Here is an 18,419-nt window from a genome sequence, read left to right on the forward strand (position 1 = left end):
TTCGGAAAATTTCATTTCTATAGGAAATTTTCGGAAATTTTCAACAAAATTTAATTTCTATAGAAAATTTTCTATAATGTCATTTCTATAGAAAAATTTCATTTCTAAAGGAAGTTTTCAGAAATTTTAATTTTTATAAGAAATTTTCGGAAAAATTCATTTCTATTGAAAATTTTCAGAAAATTTCATTTCTAAAGGAAATTTTCAGAAAATTTAATTTGTATAGAAATACTAGCATCACTTTGCATTTGAAAATTTCATTATTAATTCAAGGTGTTTACAATTCAATTAAATTTTTTATTTAAATAAATTTTTATAATTGTACAATGTTATCAGTAAGATTTTTTTTTTAAATTCTATAATATCTTTTCATTTTTCATTCTCAATAAAACAAAAATTTAATATCAATTCACTTATGGTTAAATATATTTGTAAGATACTAAAATGTCTGCATTTATTTTTAGTACTGACAAAAAATATTTTATCAGCACAGAATTCCACAATTACATCCAAAATAATCCTTTTTCCTCTAATCCATATCCTATTGCATATTTCTTGCCTAATATAATTCCTACGTGGTTTAAAGGTAATGAAATAATATCCTCATCCCTACATTCCAAATGAAAAATGATATCCTATTTTTTATTAATTCCTTGATGTTGTTTTTTTGCTCCTTATTTTTTTATTTTCAATTTCCTTATGACATGGGTAGGTATATGCTCTTATTTTGCTGTAGTATGTATCTACTATGGTACATTTGAGGCTGCCAAGTCCATCCATAATGATCTCTTGAGAATTATAATGAGAAATTCGGTAAGCCGTTTCTTCGATGTAACACCAATTGGACGTTTGCTGAATCATTTTAGCGGTGATATGGAAGTAATCGATGGAGATCTTCCGGCAACAGTGGATACATTACTGACATTTATTTTTTCGGTATTTTCAATAATTTTGCTTGTTCTTTTGCTAAATATTTTTGGCATTATTTTTAAACTCTTATGAATTATGGTTTGTATGTTTTCTTACAATGTTTTTTTTTTCAATCCCATATACAAAGAAAAGTCATTATGGTGTTAACTATTCAACCATTGCACTAAAAAAATAATTTGCTACCCAACGAATTTTTAGACAAAATGCCACAATTCGTTATCGAAGTATTTCCTTTAACAGCAACTACAAAATGTTTGTACTTAAAGAAATTTTTAAGTCTGAGACAAAATTGCAATTGCAATCCGTTAAAGGTACACGCAGAGAAGGAATATGATCACCCCAACCATGTTTCAAGAGCAAAATGTTACTTTTTCACGGAAAACATGTAACATGTTTGTCGACACCATGTTATTTTCTCGCAAATTATGTATCAGATTTCGGAAAGCATGTTATGTTTGACGAGAAAAGAATGTGTCTGCGACAAAAATGCTACATGATCGCCGTGAAAAAGTAACATGGTGTACATGAAATATGTTTGAGGTGATCATATTCCTTCTCTGGGTGTAAATATGATTATGGTACCTTTAAATACAAAATGTTTAAACTTAAAGAAAATCCCAAACGACGACGAATTTTGGCTGGTCTAATTATTATTTTTTTTAGTGTGTGCATTTTTTTATCATTAGATAAATGCTAGCTAACTTCACATATTTCTCCTCTTTTTCTCTCTTCTCTTTCTCTTATTACCCAAAATTTATTTTGCTTTTCTTCACAATCTCATTCTCTTCCATATGAGATCATTTCGTATTCATTTTATCGTATAACCAGGTCTCTGCAATTTCGGTGCATCTTTATGCCTATGGATAGCCACACTTCATGCTTCTTTGATAATTTTCAAAAAATTATATTCACATTTAATGCACTGTTCATCAGAATTTTATGATACAACACCGAAAGGTCGTATTTTAGATAGATGTTCGAATGACATCAATACCCTAGATTTGGTTATACCAATGAATATACGAATGTTTATATCAACAGCTTCACAGGTAATGCTATATATTAAATTGAAATATTTATATTATTTATAAGTAAGTATAAAAATCAATCAATAATATCCAAAATAAATTCGAAATTCTGGCATATTCGTAATTTTTAATCCATACGCAAAACAAAATAACTTAAACGAAAATTCAGACAATTATCCTTATTTATGTTGAATTATTTGCTTGAAGGGCAAATAAAACTCATGTTTATGGTGGCTCTATAGGAGTCAATTTGTTTGCTTAATATTTTGTTTAAGGAATAATTTTTTGTTTATAATATAAATTTAAAAAAAAATATATAAATATAATATAAATTTAAAAAAAAAAAATTTAAAAGATCCCCCGATGGGTTCATATCTTTTTTATATCAACATTTTGACTTGAAAGAAAAATTATTATTTTTTTTTCTGAGACACAAATGGTGGTGAAGGATTACATATTTTCGCAACTCGTATACTTTGAATAATCTTTAATTTCTTCTAACAAATAATACTATTCACCCTGTCCCTGTCTAATTCAAACTCTAACATGGAAAGTGGTTTCCAATAATATGTCAAATATTACTTTTCGATATACTATAGAAATATTTGCAATATTGTCAAATGTCCCGCACTGTGAGAGTGATTCTTACGAACACATTATGTTTATATTAAACAAAGTTTATTGGATTCTTCATATATATTGTCGACGGGTTAAAAATTTGTATATTAAGATTTTTAACAAAATTTTATACATAAAAATAAAATAAATAGAAGCCAATTTTTCAGCATGAAATTTTTTAAATTTTTTTCCGAAAATTCTTAAAAAATGAATAAAACTTTCCAAAATATTCCTATAGAAATAAAAAATTTTCCGAAAATTTCCTATCGAAATGAAGTTTTCCGAAAATTTCCTATCGAAATGAAATTATCCAAAAATTTTCTATAGAAATGAAATTATCCAAAAAATTTCTGTAGAAATGAAATTTTCTACAGAAATGAAAATTTCTGAATTTTTCGAAAATTTCTATAGAAATTAAACTTTTCCAAAAATTTCCGATAAAAATAAAACTATAGAAATGACATTTTTGAAAATTTCTTATAGATGTTTAATTTCCTATAGAAATGAAATTTTCCAAAAAATTACTAACGAAATGAAGTTTTCGGAAAAATTTGTATAAAATAAATATAAATTTGTTTTCGGAAAAATTCCTATACCAATAAAAAAATTCTTATAGAAATTTTTTATAGAAATGAAATTTTCGGAAAATTTTCTATAGATATGAAATTTTTTGAAAAAAAATGAAATTTTCAGAAAATTTTCTTATAGAAATTAAATTTTCGGAAATTTTTTTTTCTGTAGAAATTATTTTTTTGTTGTTGGGTTTGATTTCAGCTTAAAACCATGCATTGACTAAACTACAAGTGTAGCTTAACCAACATAGGAAAATAATGTTTGTCAAATTTATTTGGGCAATGCCCTATAGACTGCAAGATGGTTGAATGGACGCACGTTTCGGAATTACCACATTCCCCATCCAAACATCTTGCAGTCTATAGGGCTTTGCCCAAATAAATTTGACAAACATTATTTTCCTATGTTGGTTAAGCTACACTTGTAGTTTAGTCAATGCATGGTTGCAAGCTGAAATCAAAAACAACGAAATGATTGAAGAATGAACCAACAATAACAGAACAAAACGAATGAAATTAAATTTTCTGAAAATTTCCTATATCAATTAATTTTTCTGAAAATTTCCTATAGAAATTTTTTAAAATTTTCCAATAGAAATAAATTTTTTTGAAAATTTCCTATAGAAATGAAATTTTCGGAAATTTTTCTGTAGAAATTAAATTTTCTGAAAATTTCCTATAGAATTAAATTTTCTGAAAACTTCATAAAAAAATGAAATTTTCTGAAAATTTCCTATGGAAATGAAATTTCCTGAAAAATTCCTATAGAAATGAAATTTTCTAAAAATTTCCTATAGAAATGAAATTTTTTGAAAATTTCCCATAGAATTAAATTTTCGGAAAATTTCCTATAGAAATGAATTTTCCTGAAAAATTCCTATAGAAATGAAATTTTCTGAAAATTTCCTATAGAAATGAAATTTTCTGAAAATTTCCTATAGAAATTAAATTTGCTGAAAAATTCCTATAGAAATGAAATTTTCTAAAAATTTCCTATAGAAATGAAATTTTTGAAAATTTCCCATAGAATTAAATTTTCCGAAAATTTCCTATAGAAATGAATTTTCCTGAAAAATTCCTATAGAAATGAAATTTTCTGAAAATTTCCTATAGAAATGAAATTTTCTGAAAATTTCCTGTAGAAATTAAATTTTCTGAAAATTTCCCATAGAATTAAATTTTCTGAAAATTTCCTTTAGAAACGGAATTTTGTGAAAATTTCCTATAGAAATGAAATTTTCTGAAAATTTCCTATAGAAATGAAATTTTCGGAAAATTTTCTTTAGATATGAAATTTTTTGAAAAAATGAAATTGTCCGAAAATTTTCTGGAAATTTCTTATAGAAATTAAATTTTCGGAACATTTTTTCTGTAGAAATAAAATTTTCTGAAAATTTCCTGTAGATTTTTTTTCTTAATTTTCTGAAAATTTCTTATAGAAATGGAATTTTCTGAAAATTTCCTATAGAAATGAAATTTTCTGAAACTTTCCTATAGATATGAAATTTTTCGAAAATTTTCTATAGATATGAAATTTTTGAAAAATAGAACTGACATTTTCTGAAAATTTTCTATAGAAATGAATTTTTCAGATATGAAATTTTTAAAAATTTTCGATAGATCTGAAATTTTTCAAAAATTTCCTATAGATATGAAATTTTGCAAAAATTTCCTATAGAAATGCGAAAATTTCTTATGGAAATGAAATTTTGAAAAAATTGTTTATAGAAATGAAATTTTTCAAAAAAAGTTTCTAAAAATTTCGTATAGAAATGAAATATTCTAAAAATTTCCTATAGAAACGAAATTTTCTATAGATATATAATTTTCCAAAAATGCCCTATAGATATAAAATTTTCCGAAAATTTCCTATAGATAAGAAGTTGTTTGATAACACTAGGTCACAAATAACAAAATTTTCTCTCTTATTTGTTTCTAGCATACTTTTTCCCATTGATTTTGGCCTACTAAACACGAAAATGAGTTTTAAAAAATTTTCTGTCGATTGGTTTTCGAGATACAAATTTTTGAACTTTTTTAATTTTTGGAGGTACACTTACAATTTTGAGCATATCTTTCGTCTTCCTTGACCTATTTGATCCTAGTGCTACTCAAATTAAAGAAAATTGAGATTTGGTCTTTTCGGTCTTTTACCAAAAAAATTATAAGTCCGCTATTTGTTGTAAGATTTTGTTAAGTAAGGGCTTATTTTCTTTCAGCTATACGTAAATTTTATATGAATTTTTATATGGTTTTTTCTGCCACATTTTACTACTTACCCGATTTTTCTGAGAATGGGTTGTAGATTTTCTTTAATTTGAGTAGTAGTAGAATCAAATAGGTCAAAGAAGACGAAAGATATGCTCAAAATTGTAAGTGTACCTCCAAAAATTAAAAAAAAAAGTTCAAAAATTTGTATCTCGAAAACCAATCGACAGAAAATTTTTTAAAACTCATTTTCGTGTTTAGTAGGTCAAAATCAATGAGAAACATTATGCTAGAACCAATTCACAAAACGACTGTTGGCTAGTGTAATCTTCTATATAAATGAAATTTTCCAGAAATGTCATAGAAATGAAACTTTCTAAAAATTGACTGAAGAAATGACGTTTTTCGAAAATTGGCTGTAGAAATGAAATTTTTTGAAAATTTTCGAAAATTACTTATATTTTCTGCTCATTTTTTATGATTAGTTAATATTCATTTGTTATTACAGACCTAATCATGCTGAAAAATATGGCTTTTAAATTTTTATATATTTATATAAATAATATCAAAAATGAAAACTAACCATAAATGCATTTATTATTTCATAAAAAAATACTCCTAAAAATAGTGATATGTTTTATGGGGGCCACATTATCCTGTGAATTGGGTGCTTTGTTAGGATCCCACAAACTTTTTACACTACTCTACAGACGAGTTATGCGAGCACCTCAGGGATTTTACGATGTTATACCCAAAGGTCGAATTTTAGATCGATTGGCAAATGACATATATATATTGGATATGATAATGCCTTCAAATTTACGAGTATGTTGTTCTCAGGCATTTAGGGTATGTTCCAGTTTTTCATCACATTCTTATCATATGCTTTGCAAAAATGATGTACATAGTTTTTACTATTGAATATAACTAATATTTGCACCAATCAAAAAAAAAAAAAAAGTGATATGAAACAAAAAACAATTTTGGCACCTGCAATATTTACTAATAATTATAAAATAAAATAACCCATTAATATTCATTATTAAAATTATAGGAAAATTGGCTTATTGGGAAATTCATTATATGGAAATATACAAAACTTTCATTGAAAAAAAAATTGAAAATAACAAATTCTACCAGTCATTTCAAACAATCATTAAAATTGTAGTTGGCATAATTGGAAGTAGTTTTATTTAACTTTAAAATTTTTAATTAACAATTAAATTTAAATTTATGACTATGCATCTAAGAGGTAAAGCAGCAAACAAATGTGTTATCACATTGTTAAATATCAGCATGTCTATTCTACTTTTACTTTAAAGGATTTATTCTATAAATTTCCTGACGATTTTTAAAAAATATATGCTTTTGTTGTCCCTTGGTATTCACTTTTTATATACACACAAAAAATGTAATCAAAATATTTTCAATTAAAAAGTTAATTGATTCTATAAACTGTTAATCGAACATTACATTGATACATGAAATTCAATACAATTAAAATTGTAATACAATTAAAGAGATATTCTAAGTAACGAATATTAATTATTTAATTGAATTAATTGATTGTTTAATTAGATCAATTAATTTTGTTATTAAGAGCTAGCAACAATCAATATTCAATGAAATTTGTAATAGAATTAGAAAAGTATTTGATTGGCGAGATATCCAATTAAAACTCATTTAAAAGAATTTAACTGAATCAATTATTTTAGTGATTGAATCAATTAAATCTTTATTTGATCCTTGCACAAAAACAATGTTTTTCGGATTCAATCACGAAATCAATTGATCCAATTAATTTTTTAATAGAATTCGGTTCAATCACGGGAATCACAGAATTAATATACTTGACTAAAAATATAATTTCTTCTTTTTTATTTAATTTTTTAATTGGTCGAATTAAGAATTTAATTGATTTTGGTCACAAACTAATTGTTTATTGAGGCTATAAATTTATTTAATTATTTATAATTATTTTACCTTTACATGAAATAATTTTCTTGTAATTTTATGCGTTAAACTTTCACATGAAATTTCCGATTAGAATTATATTTAGTTGGATTTTTCTTTGTATTTGAGCCAAATTTTTATAATTTTCCAACAAACGTTTCGGTCGAATTAAGAATTTAATTGATTTTGGTCACAAACTAATTAATTGTTTATTGAGGCTATATATTTATATAATTATTTATAATTATTTTACCTTTAAATGAAATAATTTTCTTGTAATTTTATGCATTAAACTTTCACAAAAAAATTCCGATTAGAATTATAGTTGGATTTTTCTTTGTATTTGAGTTAAATTTTTATAATTTCCCAACAAAATTTTCAATTATAATAATTTAATAAAAAAAAAACGCAAAAATGTTCAATAAGTTTCTTATTTGATTTTATTTTTTAATGTTAATTTAATATTATTTTTTAATTGCTTACTTTTTAAACTTCAATCAACTTTTTAATTGAAAATTTATTTCGTTGATATTTTTTTTCATTTGCGGTAATGAATTTCGTGATTGAAATTAAACAATTGCATTTTTTGTGTACTCTTAGGTCATTCTTTCACATATATTCATTATTTTCCATATCGATTAATTTCCAGCTTTCTTGTCATATTGCGTTTCCTTAGTGCCACATTTGGGAGCCTTAAGGGCTGCCACAATTTTACATTTAATGTTATTGATAAATGTCCTCAGACTACCCATGGAATTTTTCGATACCACCCCCAGTGGTCGTATTATGTCGAGATTTTCAAAAGATATCGATGCTCTCGATGTGGTTATACCACGACTTTCAGGTGGCCTTTGGTGTGCATTTGAGGTAAATCCCAATTATGTCTATAGATGAAATTTAAAAAAATACGACTTTTCGACAAAAATGTTTTTTTTTTTATTTATAGAATTGTAACTAAATTTAAGTAGAAAAAATGGCACAGCTAGCCCGCCTATTACACCAATATTAGATGGATGGTTGTTTTTGTAGATATTTAAAAGAATGTGTAGTTGTGATTAACCTAAAAAGTTTTTTTTAATAACATATAATATAGGATATTTCATTTTTTTGAAAGCATCCCAAATAACTGAATTCCTCCCCTTCATTAGCATTATTTTAAAATTTTCAAAATATAAAATAAATAATAAGGAATAATGAATAATCTCATATCAATAGGTTAGGTTAGGTGGCAGCCCGATGTATCAGGCCCACTTAGACTTTTCAGTCCATTGTGATACCACATTAGTGATATCTCTTTATCATTGAGTGCTGCCCGATTCCATGTTAAGCTCAATGACAAGGGACCTCCTTTTTATAGCCGAGTCCGAACGGCGTTCCACATTGCAGTGAAACCACTTAGAGAAGCTTTGAAACCCTCAGAAGTGTCACCAGCATTACTGAGGTGGGATAATCCACCGCTGAAAAACTTTTTGGTGTTCGGTCGAAGTAGGAATCGAACCCACGACCTTGTGTATGCAAGGCGGGCATGCTAACCATTGCACCACGGTGGCTCCCAAATCATATCAATAGAAAATGAAAGAAAATTATTTCTGTAAGAAATAAAAAAACTTAATTTTTATAGAGACCCAGCAGAAAAAAATCTTCCAAAAAAGAAGTTTAGATCCCCAATATATGATCCGGAAGTAGTGCAAATTTGGATCATCTCCAAATGAATTTTACATGGACTTGCCACAGGATGGAAGTACTCCGTTTTTGGATACTTTACACAAAAATTGATAAGTGTCATAATTTACAAAATAACTTCCATGGAAATGAAAAAGTCAATCGGCACAAAAAACCCAGCGGAGGTGAAATTTTTTACTTTTTTAAACTTCTTCGGAAGTGGAAAAAATTGATGCAGGATCCCGAGAAAGAAAAATAAATCTTTCTGGAACAACTTCAATTTTTTGCTGGGGAATTAGAAAATTTCTATGGGGAATTTAAAAAAAAAAATTAAAGAATTTTTTAAACAATTATTTCAAAATTTTTTATCTATGGAAAAAAATATATATTTCCATATGAATATATTTCTATAGGAATATTTTTTTCGAAAAGTTCCGAAAGAAATTATTTTTTTTAAGAATTCTAATAAAAATAACATTAAAAAATTCCTAAAGAAATTATATTTTTAGAAAATTTTTTGTAGCGTCCTATGAAAATAAAATGTCTATATTTTTTCATCCTATAAAACTATTTTGTATCCTTTATTGAAATAATTTTTTTTTTAATTTCCTATAAAAATTAAGTTTTTTAATATAAATTCTACAAGAATAATTTTCTATTTATTGACATTCCAAAAAAAATATTTCTATATATTTTAGACAACCGACAAAAAACAAAATTTTCAATTATATTTTGTTTTGAGTTTAAAATTTTTATTTAAAAGCTAAAAAAATTAGGCACAATTGTTGAAACTACATAAATTCGGGTTTGTTTGCTCTTAAAGTAAATACTTCATAATTTAATTTGGCAAAAATTCGTTTGTCAAAAAATTTGTTCCGCATGAAAGTATTTGTATTTAAGAAATTTCCTTATAAAAATTTCAATATTTTCTATTTTTATAGCATAATGTGATACCCACACATAAACACACAAAATACTTTCCTGCGGAACGAAATTTTAGACAAAGGAAGTTCGCCGTTGTTTTTTAGTATTCTCGTTAAGAACAAATAAACCCGATTTAATGGGAAGAGATGCAACGATTTTATCTAAACATTTTTATATGCTTTTAAAGAAAATTTGTTTAAACTATCGCTCTTCATTTCTAATTCCCTCATTTTTACTGCAATAAGTGTATTTTGTTGCGAACGGAATCTGTTTCTTTTGTCTTGCAAACAAAAAATAAATATTTAGCTCCGAAAATAAGTTGAAGGCAAACCAAATCCTAACTTTTAATCCAGTTTTATTAACGTAAATACTTGAACTGCACACCCACAGAAGGTATATGATCACTCCAAGCAAGAGAAAAATGTTTTTGTTTTTTTGGCGGTGAACATGGAACTTGTTTGTCGCAACATGTTGTTTTGTCAAAAATTATATATCTGATTTCGGTTATCATATATATGTTTGCCGACAAAGCAACACTTTTGCGACAACAATTTTCCTTGTTCACCGTCCAAAAATAACATTTTTGTTTTTGAAACAGGTTTGGGGTGATCATATTCTTTCTCTGCGTGCAAGAGAGATTTTTTTGTTTAAAATTTCGTTTCAGAGAATAATATATTTTTTTTGCTTGTATTTTTTCCTATGTTCATTTGTTTTGTAAATATAAACCATATATCCTAATTGTTGTCACTTGTTTTGGAACATAATTTTTTGTTAATCACTCTATAGTAAAAAAAAAACATTGAGAAACAGGGTTTGTATTGTTTGAAACTTTTTCAAAATAAAAATCGATTTTATTTTATATTTTGTTAATTCATAATGCTAATGAAATGTCCCAGTTTTGCTATTTACTAACATGCTAGGCTATTTTGCTGAATGCTACGGTATCCTTCCCAAACCCACACCGAAGAAAAAATATCATTTGTGTTAACACCAGTAGCAATTTGGCAGCAAAAAAACATTGAATATAGGAAATATTTCATGAGAATAGGATTGGCTTTAACAAAAAAAAATTGATGAAGAATTAAAACTATATATTTGAAATTATATATTACATTGGATTCCTTAATAATTTTTAATATAAAAAAGGCTGAAATTAAATGAGCCTTCGACAAGTCACTACTTGACTCGACGGAACCTATTTTTAAGTACACACAAAAGCAAATCTTTTTTTCCGAAGCGTAATATAATTATTATTTTCTTCGAAATGAAAACTCATGTTACTAAAGTGTATGACTCATTCGCAAGAAAGATATTTACTTTTGCCATAAGTTATTATTTTTTGTACTGAAAGAAAACATCTTTATACGGTCGTTGTCCATAAAAAGGTTCGTACCTCCGAAATGAAAATATATGAAAAAAAAAATTTTTTCCATCAAAAAAATTCTGATGGAAAAAATTTATGGTGAAAAAAATATCTACGTTTACCGTATGTTATTTTGGTTCAATTTCAACAATAAATAATCATTCCATCAAATGTACCAACGCAGACATCATGTACTGCAAATAAAAATAATTTATACCATATATCAAAATCCAGAACAAAACACAGGTACATGTTTTCAATTACACTTCCAATGTACAAGGTCTTTATGACCATTACATGATCATAAAGACAATTACATGGCCATGAAGACAAAAAATTTAATGGCCACGTACATGATTTTCCCGAAAAAAATCTATCATTTAAATAATAGAACATGTTTGCGACATTTGAGAACCATTTAAATGCTTATTGCCAGCATATATTTTTCTCTGCTCGAAAATTATTTTTACAAAGACAAAATATATGGTTTTCGCGATAATTACATACTCTAGATAAGCATTAAATGGATGCGGCAACCATGTCCAAACAATGGACTGAATAGTCTAAGTGAGCCTGAATCTTAATCGGGTTGCCACTTTAACCATTTTAACCTTTATGACCAAACATGTTTTTTTCTGTGCGTGCGGTTACTTTTTTAAAATAATTAATATAGAAATATAAAATTATTTGCAATCAATTCCTTGGATCTTTTCCATCCATTATTTGGCAAGGCTTGATCAAATTATATTCGTCTTCATAAATATATTTGTACTTTTACTTTATGGTTTTGGTGAAAAAACCGAACATAGTACTCACCTTAAATCAGTAAAGAAAGGCAACAAATTATACATCCTTGTTGCAAATTTTATTATAACTTGATGGAGAATAGCCCAAAGCAAATTTTCACAAAATTTTGTATTCCTTAAAATAGATAGAAATAGATTTAAGAAAAGTAATCGTGAAAAAATTGCGATTTTAGTGACAAAAATCGAACTTAATACCTACCTTAAACGAAAATTAATCGATCCTATTAATCTACTAAAGGTAGTAATTCAATTATTTTTAAGCTAAAATTAATCTCACAAATTATATAATTGGATATATTATTTTTTAATTTAATATTTTTTTTTAAGTTTTCCTTGGTCATTAATATTCACCCTTATTCCTGAAGTCGCCCTCGCCGTCGCTTTTTGTCGTCTGTCGCTTTTAAGTCGTCTCGTCATTCATTTGGTATTCCTGCTAAGTGGCGACGGCGACGACGACGATTACTTTTTGTACCAATTACAATACTCGGTAATAAAAGGCCGATATCACTAGAAAACAATCAGCTGATGATGAAAAAAGAATTTTAATTTTTTCGGTTTAAAATATTTTTATTTCTGACGCAATTCTAAGTCGGAAAATTAAGAAAAAATATTTAATTTGACGCGGAAAAAATGTGGATATATATTCAAGGATAGTTGAAGCTTCCAAAACTACAAAAATGACGACGACGCTGAGATTAATGGCACGAGGATCATCGTGAAAGAAAACAATCAGCTGATGTGCAAAACTGAATTTTAATTATTTGCGTTTAAAATGCTGTTTGTTTGTAATCCAATGTTGACTTGGAAAATCAAAATAAATGATAAATTTGACTCGGGAAATGATTTAGATATCTACATTAGGACAATAACAACATCCGGCATATACAATTGGAACGACGTTGACATTATGTGTCCAAGGATCATTCAAAGTTCGACACAATTGTTACTTAAGTTTGGTGCTAAATAAAATACATTGGCCTTGAAGGATTTCTATTAAAAATAAATGGAATTGAAAATCAACACGTTTACTTTAATTGTACAGTGTTCTTTTCTGTGATTTCAATGTGATGACCATAACTGCTATATATACTGATTTTTCCCATTTTTTTTGTAATTGTTGAAGATTAGTCACTTTACCTCTTACCAATTTCCATTTTTTACATCTATTTTTCAATTGTTCGATTAATAAAGTCTAAACAACTTCTTCAAAAATTAAACACTAAACTCGTCGCTGGTAAATTTAAAGGCGACAAAAAGCGACGATGTTGGCGACAAAAACGACACCAGGAATACCGATTTTCTTCGATAGCAGAATATATCGACGAACGGAATACCAATTAGTGGCGACTGACAAAAAGCGACGGCGAGGGCGACTTCAGGAATAAGGGTGATTATAATGAGCGCTATTTGGAGCCATTTCAATTAAAAATTTTAATTAGATGAATTTCAATTTGCGATAGAATTCGAAAACAAACCTTAAAACCCAAATTTAACTCTGTTTAAAATTTCGTTTCGGAAAACAAGAATTATTTTTTGTGTGTATTTTTTTTTTTTTTTTTGAAAAATTATAATATGAAATATATTTACCTTTCAATGCTTTTAGATCTGGTGTAAAATCATTTTGATCATTTCTTTCCATATCTTTATTACACCCTACATTCTTGTGTGTTTCTATTAAAAAAAACGAAGTTCATTAATTTTTTGTGTTTCTAGCTGCCTCCTCATATGGTCTTACCTTAGCACCATGGCTAGGCACTTTACGAGCTGCTCGTGTCCTACACCGAGAATTGTTAATCAATATTTTTCGTTTACCTATGAAATTTTTTGATACCACACCAGTGGGACGTATAATGTCACGTTTCTCTAAAGATATTGAATCCTTAGATACCACATTGCCTGAACTTTTTGATGGTTATATTTGGTGTCTTTTCGAGGTAATTTTTCTTTGTGATAAACAATTTTTTTGAAGTCTTTTTCTTATTTTGCTTTAGTTACGTTTTCCTATGCACCAACTTTTAATTATTTGTATATATTTATAGTGTATTTATTGTATGTAAAAAAATTTAAATCGGGCATAAAAAGGGTGTAATCCAAGTAAAAAAGAAAAATATTTTTATTGTTTTGCTTTTTTATTGTTGGTTTCAGGGTTGGTCCAAAAAATTTATAATTTTCAAATTGGTGGTTCATTTTCTTAAAGTCGGTAATTTTTTAAACATTTTCTATCGAAATAAAATTTTGACAAAAATTTCTGTAGAAAAAAAATTACAAAAATTTCTTTGGAAATAAAATTTTAACAAAATTTTCGATAGAAATAAAATGTTGGCTAATTTTTGTACGGAAATAAAGTTTAAAAAATTTTTGTATAGATACAAAATTATGCAAAAATTTTGTAAAAATTATATATAGAAATAATAATTTGAGATAATAAATAAGATGCTGATGAGGAATGTGGTAATTCCGAAACGTGCGTCCATCCAACCATCTTGCAGTCTATAGGGCTTTATCCAAATAAATTTGACAAACATTCTTTCCTTCTGTTGGTTAAGCTACTCTTGTAGTTTAGTCAATGCAATGGTATTAAGCTGAGATCAAAACAAATAAATATTTTTAGTAATTTTGAATACTCGAAAAAAAAAAACATATTTGTTGTAAACATATGTTATTAAATTTTGTGCAAACTTTTCATTGGCAAAATATTTGACAATTAAGGCGATAGCCAGGCGTATTCCGAACATATTATTGTATAGTACCTACCAAAAATATTTTTACAGTTAAAAAACACATTGTCACAATCAACATTTTATGATTGTTCTCCGTTCAAACGAATTTGGTCATCGGTAAATGCATGGGGTAATGCATAATGCCTTAAGGGTACACTCAAAAACAAATATGTACTTGGATCCAAAGATTTTGATTTTGGTTTTGATTCTGACCCAAAGATTCCTTAAAATAAAGTTAGGGGGCTATTCATGTACAAATAAAATTCCAATTTATTTTATAAATTTCCCAAAGATTCGGCCTTGACTTCGGATATGAGTAGATCCGAAAAATGTTTTTTCCAAACAGTAGGTTAGGTTAGGTGGCAGCCCCATGTCTCAGGCTCACTTAGACTATTCAGTCCATTGTGATACCACATTGGTGAACTTATCTCTTATCACTGAGTGCTGCCCGATTCCATGTTAAGCTCAATGACAAGGGACCTCCTTTTTATAGCCGAGTCCGAACGGCGTTCCACATTGCAGTGAAACCACTTAGAGAAGCTTTGAAACCCTCAGAAATGTCACTAGCATTACCGAGGTGTGATAATCTACCGCTGAAAAACTTTTTGGTGTTCGGTCGATGCAGGAATCGAAACCACCACCTTGTGTATGCAAGGCGGGCATGCTAACCATTGCACCACAGTGGCGCCCAACAGTAACGACTATTATATTATTTTCTAACAATCGATAGATTTTGTGACACTCCGTATACACAGAAAAAAAATTACGAAAATTTTTCCAAATAAAATCTTAATTGAGTTTTAAAAAATATTCAATTAAAAATTTAATTGATTCAACAAATTTTTTAATTGAAATAAAAATCAATCACACAAATTAATAGTATCAATTAAGTTTTTAATTGGATCAATTAATTTTTTAATTGACTGTCAATTATGTTTTTAATTGGTACTATCATTTCTGTGATTGAAGACATTTCAATTAAAAAATTAATTGGATCAATTAATTTCGTGATTGAATCAGAAAAATATTTTTTCTGTGTACCATAAGAACAACACGATTCCAACTGAAAAAATACAAACCACGCGCAACTATTTCGGACATATCGATTACGTCGATTATGGGTAGATAAAAGAAATATAGGAAAATTTCCTATATTCTAAAAAGTGTATTTCCTTAAGTTTTGAAAGAATTGAATACTTCTTAGTATGAGTGAAATAAAATATTTTTATACCCTCCACCATAGGATGGGGGTATATTAACTTTGTCATTCCGTTTGTAACACATCGAAATATTGCTCTAAGACCCCATAAATTATATATATTCTGGGTCGTGGTGAAATTCTGAGTCGATCTGAGCATGTCCGTCCGTCCGTCTGTTGAAATCACGCTAACTTCCGAACGAAACAAGCTATCGACTTGAAACTTGGCACAAGTAGTTGTTATTGATGTAGGACCATATCGGTCCACTTTTACGTATAGCCCTCATATTGCAAATGGACCATATCGGTCCACTTTTACTTATAGCCCCCATATAAACGGACCCCCAAATATGGCTTGCGAATCCTCTAAGAGAAGCAAATTTCATCCGATACGGCTGAAATTTGTTAGAAAATGGTCTCTAACAACCATGCAAAAATTGGTCCACATCGGTCCATAATTACATATAGCCCCCATATAAACCGATCCCCCGATTTGGCTTGTGGAGCCTCTAAGAGAAGCAAATTTCATCCGATCCGGCTGAAATTTGGTACATGGTGTTAGTATATGGTCTCTAACAACCATGTAAAAATTGGTCTACATCGGTCCATAACTATATAACAGGTTGGCTGATAAGTCCCCGGTCTAACAAAGAAAACCCCTTTTTTTTATCAAAATTCGTTTTTATTATTCAACATAGTTCCCTTCAAGAGCGATACAACGATTATAACGACCTTCCAATTTTTTGATACCATTTTGGTAGTACTCCTTCGGTTTTGCCTCAAAATAGGCCTCAGTTTCGTCGATCACCTCTTCATCACCATTTTTTCCCTGCGAGCATCCTTTTGAGGTCTGAGAACAAGAAAAGTGGCTGGGGGCCAGATCTGGAGAATACGGTGGGTGGGGAAGGAATTCGAAGCCCAATTCATGAATTTTTGCAACCGTTCTCAATGACTTGTGGCACGGTGCATTGTCTTGGTAGAACAACACTTTTTTCTTCTTCATATGGGGCCGTTTTGCCGCGATTTCGACCTTCAAGCGCTCCAATAATGTCATATAATAGTCACTGTTGATGGTTTTTCCCTTCTCAAGATAATCGATAAAAATTATTCCATGCGCATCCCAAAAAACAGAGGCCATTACTTTGGCAGCGGACTTTTGAGTCTTTCCACGCTTCGGAGACGGTTCACCGGTCGCTGTCCACTCAGCCGACTGTCGATCGGACTCAGGAGTGTAGTGATGGAGCCATGTTTCATCCATTGTCACATATCGACGGAAAAACTCGGGTGTATTACGAGTTAACAGCTGCAAACACCGCTCTGAATCATCACGTATTTGTTTTTGCTCAAATGTGAGCTCGCGCGGCACCCATTTTGCACAGAGCTTCCGCATATCCAAATATTGATGAATGATATGAGCAACACGTTCCTTTGATATCTTTAAGGTCTCTGCTATCTCGATTAACTTCATTTTACGGTCATTCAAAATCATTTTGTGGATTTTTTTTTATGTTTTCGTCGGTAACCACCTCTTTCGGGCGTACACTGCGTTCACCGTCCTCCGTGCTCATTTCACCACGCTTGAATTTTGCTTACCAATCAATTATTGTTGATTTCCCTGGGGCAGAGTCCGGAAACTCATTATCAAGCCAAGTGTTTGCTTTCACCGTATTTTTTCCCTTCAGAAAACAGTATTTTATCAAAACACGAAATTCCTTTTTTTCAATTTTTTTTTCACAATAACAAAAGTTGCTTCACAAAAGACGCTCTATCTCGCAAACTAATTGATTTACAGACGTCAAATTTTGACACGAATCATTTGAAGGTTGGTACTATATAAAAATAATATGCATTTAATACTAGCGACGCCATCTATGTGTCAGACCGCGGACTTATCAGCCAACCTGTTATATCCCCCCTATAAACCGATCCCCCGATTTGGCTTGCGGAGCCTCTAAGAGATCCAAATCTCATCCGATGCGGCTGAAATTTGGTACATGGTGTTAGTATATGATGTTAAGAAGTTTTAAGATACCACAACCCAAGTACCTTTACATTAGTTACCTCCTTCTACACAGAAAAAAATATCACCAAAATATTTCCAATTAAAAAGTTAATTGAAGTTGAAAATTTTTTCAATTAATAAATTAATTGATACAATTAACTTTTTAATCATGATAGAAACATTAAATTAATTAAGTCAATGATTGAAATTTTTAAAATGTTTAATTAAAAAATTAATTGATACAATTAACTTTTTAATCAAATTCGGAAGACTAATTCAGTTAAAAAAGTGCTGATTTTTTGTTACTTTTTTAATTAAAAATGTATTTCAAACAATCATTTGTTAATCCAAATAAAAACTCTAAGCCAATCTAACTAAGTAATTAAAAATAGTTACCTTTTTTAATTAATAAATTAATTGCGTTTTGCAATCAAC

At 28.6% G+C, this 18,419-nt stretch overlaps 1 protein-coding gene across 13 annotated transcripts in view; it reads left to right on the top strand.

The window, feature by feature from the left end:
• Positions 1-18,419, top strand: part of MRP (Multidrug-Resistance like Protein 1) — a 130,386-nt gene that overhangs the window by 80,328 nt on the left and 31,639 nt on the right. For 2 of the 13 annotated variants that reach the window (XM_075296377.1, XM_075296370.1), the window contains exon 11: positions 713-936. The exons of 7 other annotated variants lie outside the window; for them this stretch is intronic. In XM_075296377.1, the coding sequence (XP_075152492.1) occupies positions 713-936 (224 nt within the window). Of the gene's footprint in view, positions 1-712; positions 937-7,958; positions 8,177-13,777; positions 13,999-18,419 lie in introns of all 13 variants that reach the window. 4 more of the 13 variants (XM_075296383.1, XM_075296376.1, XM_075296381.1 and 1 more) reach the window with 2 other exon arrangements.

Source organism: Haematobia irritans, chromosome 2 (assembly GCF_050003625.1).
Source record: "Haematobia irritans isolate KBUSLIRL chromosome 2, ASM5000362v1, whole genome shotgun sequence".
Classification (NCBI taxonomy): domain Eukaryota; kingdom Metazoa; phylum Arthropoda; class Insecta; order Diptera; family Muscidae; genus Haematobia; species Haematobia irritans.